Source organism: Ruditapes philippinarum, unplaced genomic scaffold (genome assembly GCF_026571515.1).
Source record: "Ruditapes philippinarum isolate M1 unplaced genomic scaffold, ASM2657151v2 ctg199_1_1_1_1, whole genome shotgun sequence".
NCBI lineage: Eukaryota > Metazoa > Mollusca > Bivalvia > Venerida > Veneridae > Ruditapes > Ruditapes philippinarum.
In genome coordinates, this window is record NW_026859993.1 from 126980 (window position 1) to 139719 (window position 12740).

Here is a 12740-nt window from a genome sequence, read left to right on the forward strand (position 1 = left end):
AAGTCATCGTGGGACACAGTTATCTGCTCGATACCTCCATTGACATGTGTTGCGGCGTTTATAACCCCTATTATAAAATATCTATGACACCAAACATAGTAATCTCCTCTAAATTCCATTTTGGTAGAAGTCATCTGGAGGAAAAAATCGTAAACAAAATTTATAAACTGAAAATATCAGATAAGGTGGTTTGGTTTTTTTTCCAATATATTTCAGGGTCACTTATTCATAATAAGACATTACATAGATTTCGATGAATGGTTTAACGCTGCGATACAATGATGCGTATCAGTTTACAAATATAGAGTCTAAAATGCGCTCAAATATATAATTGATTTAGATCGAAAATATACAAAATGTATATGAAAAGCGAGAAGATTGAAAAGCTACAATAGATAACAAATGATGTAAATTTCTTCCAATTTTTTTTATGATACTTTATAGATTATTTTCTATTTTCGTGTTCTTCGTTCGACAAAGTAGTCGAGCTGATACAAAATTATCGGAGAGGGAACCGTGAAGGTGAAGGCATCAATGCAAACAAGTTACATATTCTTATCTTTTTCGACACGTGATAGTACATTGGGGTTTTAAAATACAGAAATAATAAGCTTCATTCGTAAGCAATTTCGATGTTTCTACGTTTGATGCAACACTATCGCATTAACTAATTAATGATATCAAACTAATTTCCCTGGTTTGGAAAACTTTTACTCAGGAGTTGAGTTATAACATAAGGGTAAAGTTGTCTTTCTGGCGTGTAATGCTCAAAAGGTATTCTTTATAAACTGTATTATAAACCATTTTTTCGTTGGCGATATGTGATGAAGTTCAATGAGCACTCACATTTCTTTTGTCAGGTCTGGTAATACCTTTTTCAAATAGACAATATGAATTTCTTAAATTATTGTACTAATTGTATACCCATTACCGCATAAAAGTTTTTATATTGCTACGAAAGAGATTTCTTGTTGAGCCTCTTTCCAGATACACAATAAGATGTAATAGTAGCATTAAAAATCACTTCCAGATACTTTGATGATATTTTTACTTAGATGAAACTTCTCAAATATCTAAAATATTCCCAATTCACTTAACTGAATAAAATTTATTTTACTACATCATTTTTTAATCTTCATATTAAAATCGGTAACGATACTATTCACACAAAATCTGTGCTAAGAGAATTGTCTTTGATTTTGGTAAATTGAATTAACCGCATTTACATATAGATGTACCGCATGCATCATCTAAGCATGGGCTATATATGTAAATTTATTTTTTTCTACAGGACTTGTAAGCCATTGTAAACTTTTTAAATTTGAAATATTTTTACTTAATTTTAAAATGGTAACTTCTAAAAATTCATAGCGATTTGTAAAACTTTTGCGGCAAGGAGTAAAGGACGTCTGATTTTATAGAGATGTTACCTAGAAACGATGTTCTTGGGTAATGGTAATTTGTCTTCTATCTTTTCTAAAACTTTTATTTAAAAAGGATGTTAAGTTGCGGCATGGCCGAGTGCTATTAGCGGCATGGTCAAGTGGTTAATGCGTCGGACTAGTAATCCAATGATTGCTAGACACATAGGTTCAAACCCGTCAGGTGCAAGTCGTTGTTTCCTAAAGCAAGAAACTTTACAACTTTCGAAAACAAATTCTGTATAAAAAGGTTACTACACTACTCTTTAATTTACAGCATATTTTAATGTTCAACCCCTTTACAGCTGCACACAACGCTTTCTCCTTTTGATTCCATCTGCCAGACTAAGTTAGACAGTTCTTGAAACTTATTGATGTTAAATTTGTCGTAATTTCACTCTTCCTCCTCCCTTCGTCGGGCCCTTATGTGTGATTTTCTAGCTGCTCTGTCGTTCTTTAAACATTAAATACTTTGGTTATTTCTGTGTTTTGCTTATTTCACCTCATAACCATAACATATGCCAAATTTCGCTTGTTGGGGATCCATCTTATTTACACTGTCGCGTTAACCAGGAACATGTTGTGGCTAAGAGGGGCCAAGAATGGGGTTTGGTGCATCATTACCCTGTTTAAACTCAAAATAATTGCCAGCCTATGTTCCTGAAATGTATTTCTTGTTTATTTCTACACCATTTTTTGATAACACTGTTGTGTCCTTTGTGTCATTTCCTATCACCAACGGTTAATATCCCTTTCCTCTAGTTATTTTTTCAAATGTGACTCCTCTCCCCAGTCCTGGTCCTTGTTCCCTACACCCTATCACTGTGTATGCCTTCTTGTGTCTTAATGATTTCCTTTAACATTGTATGATAAATAATAAGGCCCCGTCCGTGATTTGCCCTTTTGAAATCTTCCGTGTATTGTTTGTACCCTGCTGGTCTACTTGTCGGTTCTCCTCTTGTGTTGCTGGGAATTTTTGGTTGATGCTGACCTTCTTTGTGGCTCAAAATTTGTGCAACTCGGGATTCACACAAATAATAACATATTTTTTTTACCAAACGCTACCGCATTGCTGTCAATACCTAACATCGCTAAGTCTTCAATTTCAGTGAGGGTGGATGAGTTTTTATTAGGTTCCAATTATGCTTCTTTTCCGAGGTCAAGTCGAGCGGAAAAATAGTATGTATTTGTAAAGATTGTCTATTATATTAGTGATAAATATATGGAACAACTGTCTAAAATCGTTATGGATAATGTCCCTAACTGGAAATTTTAGTATCTTTCACAAATAATATTGTGCGATTTTACATTTTTTCTAAATGAACATTACAAATCAAAGGAATTATCTTTGAATTCAAAAGTCTTTGAAAGGAAAACAAACGGATGACTCTAGACTTCTGAACGACGGGTGAATCTAAAATTCTGAAGCCTATATTCGATTTCCTATATAATACAGTAGGAAACAATTTTGTTTAAATAATTTTATAGTTTATACATACGCAATCATGTAATTACAATAGGTTTTATAAAAATGATCCAGACAACAAGTGTTCTAAAGACTTCATGCTGATAATCCTGCAACAAAATCAATTTACAATTACCTCCACTGAAATTAGTACATGTAATTATCAAATTTTAATAAGCTAATATAAAAATAAAAACTGTACAACAAAGCACAAATTATAACAAAGTCCATTGCCTACTATGACAAATTGTTTAAACAATCAGGTTAATTATTAATTTAATTAATAAGAAATTAAAACAATGAGCTACTTAGACATCATTATATTTATTTATTTATTTACTATAGTCTCATCTGTGTACAATTACATACATTTCAACATAAAATATAAATGTTACATTGTACATAGCTATTATTACAAGAGACATAGGATACATTATGTTTTATATATTTTACAATTAAAAAATCTGTTATGTTATTGGCATATATATGTGTATATATTAAATACATACATATATACATGTACATGCAAATACATTACACATATAAAAAAAATGCATATTAAAACAGCACATGATATCAACTGTAAAACCTGCCAACAGCAAAACCTTTAATAAACTTCACTACATGTATTAAAAGGTAAAAAAATATGGGTTTTCAATAAAACGTCCATCTTGATAATATTATTTGTCTAGCCGCTATCTATGATTAAGTTGTGGACTAATTAGCAGAATGTACCTTGTTTATACAGAATTTAACTCCAATATAGTTTACAAGAAAAGCATTGATGCAAAGCATCAAAGGGCGTCCAAGCAAGAAATGCAGAAAGTGAAGATAAACTAGTAGACATATGATGACAAGATATTCTTATAAACTTTTCAATGGTTAATTGGTTTTTACCAGAATGAACGGCCGAAAGACATTGTTCATTATGAACTTTGATTGGCATGCTAGAGATTAGAATATTACTTGTTATTTCTTTATGATCGTGATTATTAATACGGGGAAGTCAAAGACCGGGCCCGCGAAGCGGGTCCGGGCTTTGGCTTGCCCGGCTATAGACTACACGTGTATATTTAAAAGATAATGAAATAAAAAAAGAATTAAAAAATATATAGAATTCTATACCTACCAATGAAATTTTCAGTGTCAGTTCTAGTCGGGCGCCGCCATTTACAATGTAACTCAATGATAATAAGCGGGGTATTCCGATAACGGAACAAATCTCAACTTTTCAGATAAATAATAAACGCCGAGTGTCCGAGTGAAAACGGAAGCGGTGCATGTAATACCGAATGACACTTTTAAAACGGAAAGAATGAAAGGAATTTTTAACGACTTCCCCGTTCATAGGCTTTGCCTAATTTCATATTAGCAACGGATATACATGTATACAATCATTTATAATCCATATGTGTAACGCATGGTCAACACCACACTTGTGGCAATGTCTCTTATTATGTTATCGCTATTAGCGAAGACCCCCTCTTAAGGTATCTGTTCATATGACACTGGTTATATTACCATGTTGATCATGTTGAGCATAATTGTTTATTATACAATAATTGTAATATCTATTCTGGGACATAAGATAACTTATCTTAAGTTATCTTATGTCCCAGATCTATTTTAATATAAAAATTACAGATTATATGAATATTGTTTTTCTCTCTTTTTTGTCTTTTACCGGTATGTGCTATTTTAATACTGAGTTTTTACGTTTACTACTCTTTCTTCATTAAAATTGTAAAATAAATTTTAAGAATTCAATTGTCACATTGACCGACGATTATAAGTCAAAACTTAACTGGAAAAAGTCAGTAAATTATGCGTAATCTTTTAATATATAATATTGTTTATTCTTAAACCATATACATGTACATTTGTATTTTTCTTTATCATTTTTTAAATTATCAATCAATTAAATAATTCATAAAATCTAATTTGTAACTTTGAATAATTCCTCGGCACCTTTACTAAACACGAATAACAAATTAAATAAAAATGTTTCAAAGTTGATAGTATCATATTAATACCATAAAAATGTACCTTTGTCTCAATTATTGTACATATTTATTGTTTTAACGGGGAAGTCAAAGTCTAGGCCCGCAAAGCGGGCCCGGGCTTTGGCTTCTACACGTGTATATTTAAAAGAAAATCAAATTTAAAAAAAATATATAGAATTCTATACCTATCAATGAAATTTTCAGTGTCAGTTCTAGTTAGGCGCCGCCATTTACAATGTAACTCAATGATAAAAGGCGGTGTATTCCGATAACGGAACAAATCTCAACTTTTCGGATTAATAATAATCGTCGAGTGTTCCGAGTGTAAACGGAAGCGGGTATATATAATACCGAATGACACATTTAAAACGGAAAAAATGAAAGGATTTTTTTACCGACTTCCCCGTTCATAGGCTTTGCCTAATTTCATATTATCTCATATAGATAAAATGAAACATGCTATTGTTGTTGTTTTTGGTTTTTTTTCGAATTGTATGTTTATTTATAATAAAAATCAATAAATTTGAGAGTTGATCTATGTTTATTAATTATTGTTACCAAACTAAGTGACAAACATTCATTTTGGAAAAAAAGCTTATTTATCTGTAAAATATTTGTTCTGTTCTGTAACGATATCAAACATTTACTCCAAAACCGTGAGAGACCGGACAATAAACGTGTGATACTATTCGCCGGTCACTAGTAAATCCCGGTCAAAATAGACCGGGAGAGACCGGGAATTACCGATAGCAGTACATCCCTCTATAAATAGATTTTCGGAATGTTTAGGTCATCAACTCATCGTTCTATTTTAACATACCAAAATAACCCACTGTGTACTACAAAATGATAAATTAAAAAAAAAACCGAAGAGACGGAAAAGGTTATTTCATGCATTGCGAAATTCTCCAGTTCGCTATTCATTGTACATATCGAGACATTTTTTTAATCAAGCACCCTCATACCGATCGGAATGTTCGGCTTTTATTGTGACCGACCAAAAGGCTCGAGAAGTTGCTGTCGCCCTTTCACAAAATCTGATTTTATTTCATAAGAGCGCTGCGCTTCGGCGCGGACGCCAAAAACATGATAGGTCTTATTCAAACTGATATAAAATACAGTCCAATTTTGTTTAAAGATAGAATATGTCATAATAAGTCGATTTGTAAAGACACTTATTTCATGCTTTATAGTGTTTACTATAATATATCAGATGATAATATCTGATTAACCACTAGTGAAATTTATAAAATAATTTTTACTGTAGCCGAACTATATCTGAATGCGGATGAAAGGAATATCATAACTAAATGGAATAACAAAAATAAATGCCGTCATACGCAAACTTTGTTTTTTAAGAAAAGAAAGTCGATGTCATCGATCATACATCATGTGAAAAATGTAACAAAATTAGAGAAATTAATCGAAACTATATTTCAAAATTGATGCCGTCATACGCAAATTTTGTTTTTTAAGAAAAAAAAGTCGATGTCATCATACATCATGTTAAAAATGTAACAAATTAGAGAAATTAATCGGAACTATATTTCAAAATTGATGTGATGACGTCAGAGAGGAGAATGCACGATGTTACGCGGCAAAAACAGTTAAAAAATACTTAAAATCACTTAAAAAGCATGAAATAAAAAGGAAACTTATTTATTTTACATATAAGATTGAAATATATTTCATTCGTGAACACCAGCTATTATATATTCACTCGTGGCTATGCATCTGGTGTTCACTCAGTGAAATATATTTCAATCTTACATGAAAAACAAACAAATATTCTCTATTTATTACAATATTTATGTATGCAAACATCAGACTTTCACTAAAAGTTTTAAAAAATTAAGACTTAATTAAAATATTATTTGAAATTTTACTGAAGACATAACAATAATTTTAAGTCTATATTGGGTTTACATTGCTATTATATAGACTGTTATTTCGAAGTTTCAATATATTATAGCAGGTTTTTGCTATTGTACGTATCATTTCTGGGCGGGAAAACAAAAATTGAAACTTATCAATATCATTAAGTAATTTGAAATTTGTATTTAATATAACTGCCTTTTCTAAAAGTAAATTCCTATCAACAGAGTAAGTTGGACATTTCAATGACACATGGATTTCGTTTTCCACCGAGTCTTTGCAAAATGGGCACACTCTTCCAGATTCAGGTACTCTTTTATAACGCCAAGTTTCTAGTCGAAGTTGCGCTACGCACATCTAAACTTTGCTAACGCAGATCTATGTGCATATGGTAATTGTAATTTAGAATACGTTGCAACTTCATAATAAGTTTTTTAAAAGTTTGTGTGTCCTTAATTTATTACGACCTGTGCCACTATCACTTGACACTCGATCAATATCGGTTCTCCATTGCAGAATATGAGCATCAATAAGAGCATTTGTCATATTAGACACTAGATTTTTACGATGAAAAGGTAATTGAATAAATGATGCTATATTATAAGAAACTTATCCTTTACCAAAAATGGCAAAATCTTCACACCAGTACTACTTTTAGATAAAGCCCAATCAAATATTCTCTTTTTGATTCTACAAGTGTCATAATTATGACAGCGGTACCAGTGATTACAAGTTGCTTTCCACTGGTCAACAATAATTGGATTCCAACCCATATCTCCTTGTACAGCTGCATTTGGTGTATTTTTACCAGTGCTAAGGTAGAATCTCTTTGCTCTATGCTGCAATACAAGAGAAATACTTGATCCCCCATATAGCTGCCCCATAAGAAATAACAGGAACAACACATGAATAATAAAATTTGGTATAAATTTCGTAATAGGGTAGACCACCTTGACTTTTGTATTTAGCAATGAGAAGCCCCAAGGCACGACCAGCACTTTGTGTTACTGTTTTTGCAGTGATATTATAAACAAGATGTTCTGTAAATAAAATACCAAGATACATATACTTATTAAAATACTATATATAACAGAAGTACCACACTTAAAAACACTTTTGACATCAAATCAGTCTGTAAAATATCCATTTATACGTACACATGATGATATATTTTGATACAAGGATTTTACAGCAGTTAATATTTTTGTAGACAATCGAATATCAATGAGCTTCTGCCAAAGAAAATTTCTGTTAATGGAATCAAAAGCTTTTCTGAAGTCGATGAAAGCACAAAATGTAGATTGTTTGTTTTTCTTACGAGTATCGATAATATTTGTAAGGCTGGACAAATGGTCTATTGTGCTACGTTTTTTTTTCGAAAACCGTTCTGTTCATCAACAATTATTTTTTTTGCATCTGTCCATTTTACAATACGTTCATTCAGAATACTTGTATACATATTATACATTGTTGAAGCTAATGAAATACCTCTATATGACATAGGATCTCTAAGATCATTTGAACTAGATTTTGGTATTGGGTTAATAATACTCTTTGACCACAATGACGGAATTCTTCCGGTTTGGAAACAGACATTAAACAAGTTGTGAAAAACAAACAATGAAACTTCATTTTTTAACAAATCTTGGTATTGCAGTTCCAGTACTTTTTGGGGGGAAGTAATTAAGTATCAGTCTCATTGCTTTTAAATATTCATCAATGTTTGATTATATACACAGTGTCAAACAAAATAAACATTATTCAGTAAAGAAATCAAATCATTAGTAACTTTAAAGGTAACATTACATTTTTACAACTTTAATGATTTAACATAAAGTTTATAAATAATATTTACAACATATATTCATGTCATATCTTATTGTTTAGTAAACCAGTCAACTGTAATACAATGCAATTATCTTTCACTTACTTTTTCCCAAAAATAAAATAATACATGGAATTTACTGCTTTACTTTTTGAGAAAAATTGATGACATTTTATCAAAACCAAAAGTACTGCCTTGTAATGCAGTAACAGTACCACTTTTTCAGACAGTAATGCAGTACCAGTACCAGAAGTAGCAACTTTTTGTAAGAGTTATTCAGTATCAGTACCAGTACTTGCAAAACCACTGCAGTACGTACTGCAGTACTAGTACTAGTACAGTAATGCAGCTCTGAATATAATACACTATGAATGTGTGATAAACAGCATTAATACACTTGTTACTATATACAGTAACAAAATCGCCTATGATTTCAACTGATTATGAGTATCACGTGACCTATTATGAGTTTGCGGCCCCGGGCCGAGAACTAGTTATCAGCCCGCCGAACATGTACACGTGCACAAACTGAAACAATGACGTCATATTTTACGTCATCAAACAGTTGACTGTAAAAGTGCATGAATCGCTTGATTTTATTATGAGAGCTTAAGCGTATTTCGTACAAATACAGTTTTATTACTATTGAAATTTAAAGAAATAATACGACAAATTCATTCCGGAAAAAATGAAAATAAAACTTGCTTCTAGATCCTAGAAAACACAAAAAGTAAACAACTCTGTAGAAGTTAATGAACTTTATAGTAGAGCCTACAGTACAGTAGGCCTACAGTAGAAATACAGACATGAATTTTTACGAAAGAAATTTCAAAGTATTTATTAATAGAAGAAAAATGCTACTATAAATTCTATAAAGTGTATTAAAGACATTAATTTTTTAAATACACGTCATAGTTGTGCCAGAAGGTGATAATCGGCCCTGAAATGAATAATGCCCTCGGGCTGAAGCCCTCGGGGCCATTATTCATTTTGCGGGCCGATTATCACCTTCCGGCCCTACTCTGCCGTGTATTAATCTCTTATTACATTTAATACAACAAAATGAGGGATGCCACCTAACTAGTTGTGTGCAGAAGGCTATTTCTGTAGAACTAATGTACTAAGATTAGTCTTTTAAGTCATTAAGGTATCACTTTAGGAAACATCATGGAAACAAGATTGTTCAAAAGTATATGACGCAATATTCATCCTATAAACAGGGGGCAGAATAAAGCTTCATGCTTTATCCTAAACAAACTCTTTTTTCTCAATTTCAAAAATAAATAATATTCCCAAAAGCAACCACAAAAATCAAACTCTTTGAATTTCTGAGGAAATTTGAACTGTGAGGCTTTTTGTGGAAAGTGAGAACTTTTGTATACATATCACAATTTAAGTTTTATATTTTAGCGGCAGTAGATATGACATGGACAAAGTAAATGCTATGTTCAATGTATTACCTTTTGAAATACTTCCAATTTAATACAATATTTAAAAAAATAAAATGAAACCAATTCTAATTTAATTCATTTATGAATGTTGCGGACGATACTAATTTAATGCATATGATTTTCCAAATAAATTGCCTCATACTTGCTTGTCACTACCTTTTATAAACGAATAGTATAGACATTTACGCAAAGACCATTGTGAAGACAAACATGTCCTTCTAGATCTTTAATCTAGGATTTTGCAATGCCGATAAATATGATCATATTCATTACTGACATAAACAAGAAGGCAAAAAAGGCAATCCAGTCAATCATGTAACTTATCTTCTTCCACGTTATTGGGTTGTTCTCTTCATCTATTTTTCTCAGCTCATCAACACTTCCCTTTCTCTTATATTTAGCTGCGTTTTCCTCAATTTTCTTACTTTTAGTCGAGCCAATCGCGCCTTTTGGTTTTTCCTCAGCGGTTTTGTCTGGGTGAATTCTGCTGCGGGTACATATCAAAAACCGGTAAACTGACTTGAGCCATCCCGGGACGATAACCTTGTCGTCTCTTCTGTATAGACGCATGTTTACGATGGTGACACACACTATCAATGCACTCATAATCAAGTCAATCATTAACTTGTAGGAAATAAGAGGTACCGGTCGTGAAGTTTTAGGCAACAAATCATTGACAATTGTCATGTACACGGCAATAGCAAGAAGTGTCGTAATACAGTATCCAATACGTTCTCCCGATTCTGGCACAAGAAGAAACACAAGAACATTTAATAAGCTTAGAATGAATATGGGCACCATGATATTTATCACAGCAAACGTTGCGTCCCTTTTCAAATGCATTGTGAACTTTATTTCAGACACACTACCAGTTAATATTACCGGTTCAACTTCTGATCCCGTAACATCCCATAAAGAGTCACCAATATATTCAGTTAAATTGATTTTTTGAAATCCAGCATGAAAGGTCACCTCATAGCTTCTGTAACCTATGGACGTAAAATTTGTGTCGCAACTTTGAGTGTCAAATGGAAATTTCTTAGCGTTAACATTACACGTGCTTTCTATGAGACCCCCTGGTATCCATTCCATTGTACCATTTTGGTCAACACGAACTCTGTCAGATGATTTCCTAAATATTGACCCTGTTGAAGAGGGACTTGATAATTCAATTTCCGGTACCCATACATCATCGTGGGACACTGTAATCTCTTCGATGCCGCCATTGGTAGTTTTGTCCCAAAGTAACTTTTCATCTGTCCATCGAAGTGTCAACGCTGCAACAAAAGAAAACTTTCCAGCCGCTTCGTCGAACTCTCGGATTGACTTTACATACATATACACGTATACGTCTATAGTCGAGCTTTGATCAGTTACTGGTCGAACAGTTTTGTTATAGCCACCGAACAATGACTTATGTAGTTCCTTCATCTGAGCGATTGTTGCAGCGTCTATAAGCTGTATTATTATGAAGAACCTTAAGGCTCGGAAAACAGAAATATATCTTTTAAACACCATTCTCTAAAAGTAAGATTGACGAAATGAAACAGAATATTAAACTTTAAATTTCTTTTGCTCTATCACAATAATAGTACCATCACTGATGACAGAGTTCCATTTAAACTACAAAAAAGGTGTATTTCCTTTAATAGGCTAGTATTTTTTAGGGGCGCTCCAATCATTAGCACATGTAATGCATTGGTCGAAATTGCAGTGCGGTGTAACGTTTCATATTAGATCTAACCATACAAAAGAAAATATTCATTTTAATACACAATTGCTTTACAATCAACTGTCCATATTCAATAAATCATTTTGAAGATTAAAATATGGTTACATAATATGCTAATTTATTTGCAAATGATATGTAAATTAGACTACATTTGTATGGCTGCTATTTTTGCCAAAAGTTCATCCTTGTTGATCATAGTTGAGCAGTTTGTTTACGTACAAATTACAGTCGTATTTCTTGGTATGTAAACCCCAGTGTTGCAGCCTTGAATTGAGTTTGTCGATTAAACATTGTAAACATGTATTTCAACAAAATACATTTTATTAAACGACAAAATATTAACTAGATTTCTGAAAGTAGCAATACCAAGTGCTTACCATAACATACGTAATACTAATTGTTCGTGCATACGCCGACAAAACAATATTTACTTTCTTTGGTCTACATTGTCAAATTAACATGATTCGGATTAGCATAATCCAATTGAACACATTTGCAATAAACGATAAACAAGCTCCGCCAATTTTCCTACCACTACGTCATCGTAAATAAACGTATTAATCCGCTCATTTTAGTTTTAGGTATTTACCGTCAACAGCTGGTTCTCTTAATCACAAGGAAGCAAAGAAGCAACAACACGCACCGACGTAGTTTTCATTTCAGGAGCCTTTAAGGTGTTTGCAAATCATGACAGTTATTCACCAAACATAATTCACTTGCATTCTATGCCTTTATTCAATCAAGTCAACATCTGATAAAGATTTTGCTTCGACCAGATATTAATACAAACCAAATTCTGACTGTTGTCTTTCCCTGTTGTAGCATTTACTATTACATTAGTAACCTATATACTATAGCGCATGACTTGACAAGAAAATGATTTTAACAATTATAAAATTGAAATCAAAGTTGTATGTAGCAACTACCTCTTCGTGTTTAACATTTTATTTTTACCATACTGTATAGAT

The 12740-nt window shown here is 32.2% G+C and overlaps 1 protein-coding gene across 1 annotated transcript; it reads right to left on the minus strand.

Moving 5' to 3' along the window:
- Positions 1–9492: 9492 nt before the first annotated feature.
- On the minus strand, positions 9493–11634 carry LOC132758552 (acetylcholine receptor subunit beta-type acr-3-like). The gene has a single exon (XM_060750229.1). It carries the CDS (start codon positions 11556–11558, stop codon positions 10272–10274), a length of 1287 nt encoding a protein of 428 aa, XP_060606212.1. The 5' UTR covers positions 11559–11634; the 3' UTR covers positions 9493–10271.
- Between the last annotated feature and the right edge of the window lie 1106 nt (positions 11635–12740).

Coding starts and splice junctions, on each gene's coding strand:
- LOC132758552 (XM_060750229.1), bottom strand. CDS start 11,558: ATGGTGTTTAAAAGATATATTTCTGTTTTCCGAGCCTTAAGGTTCTTC.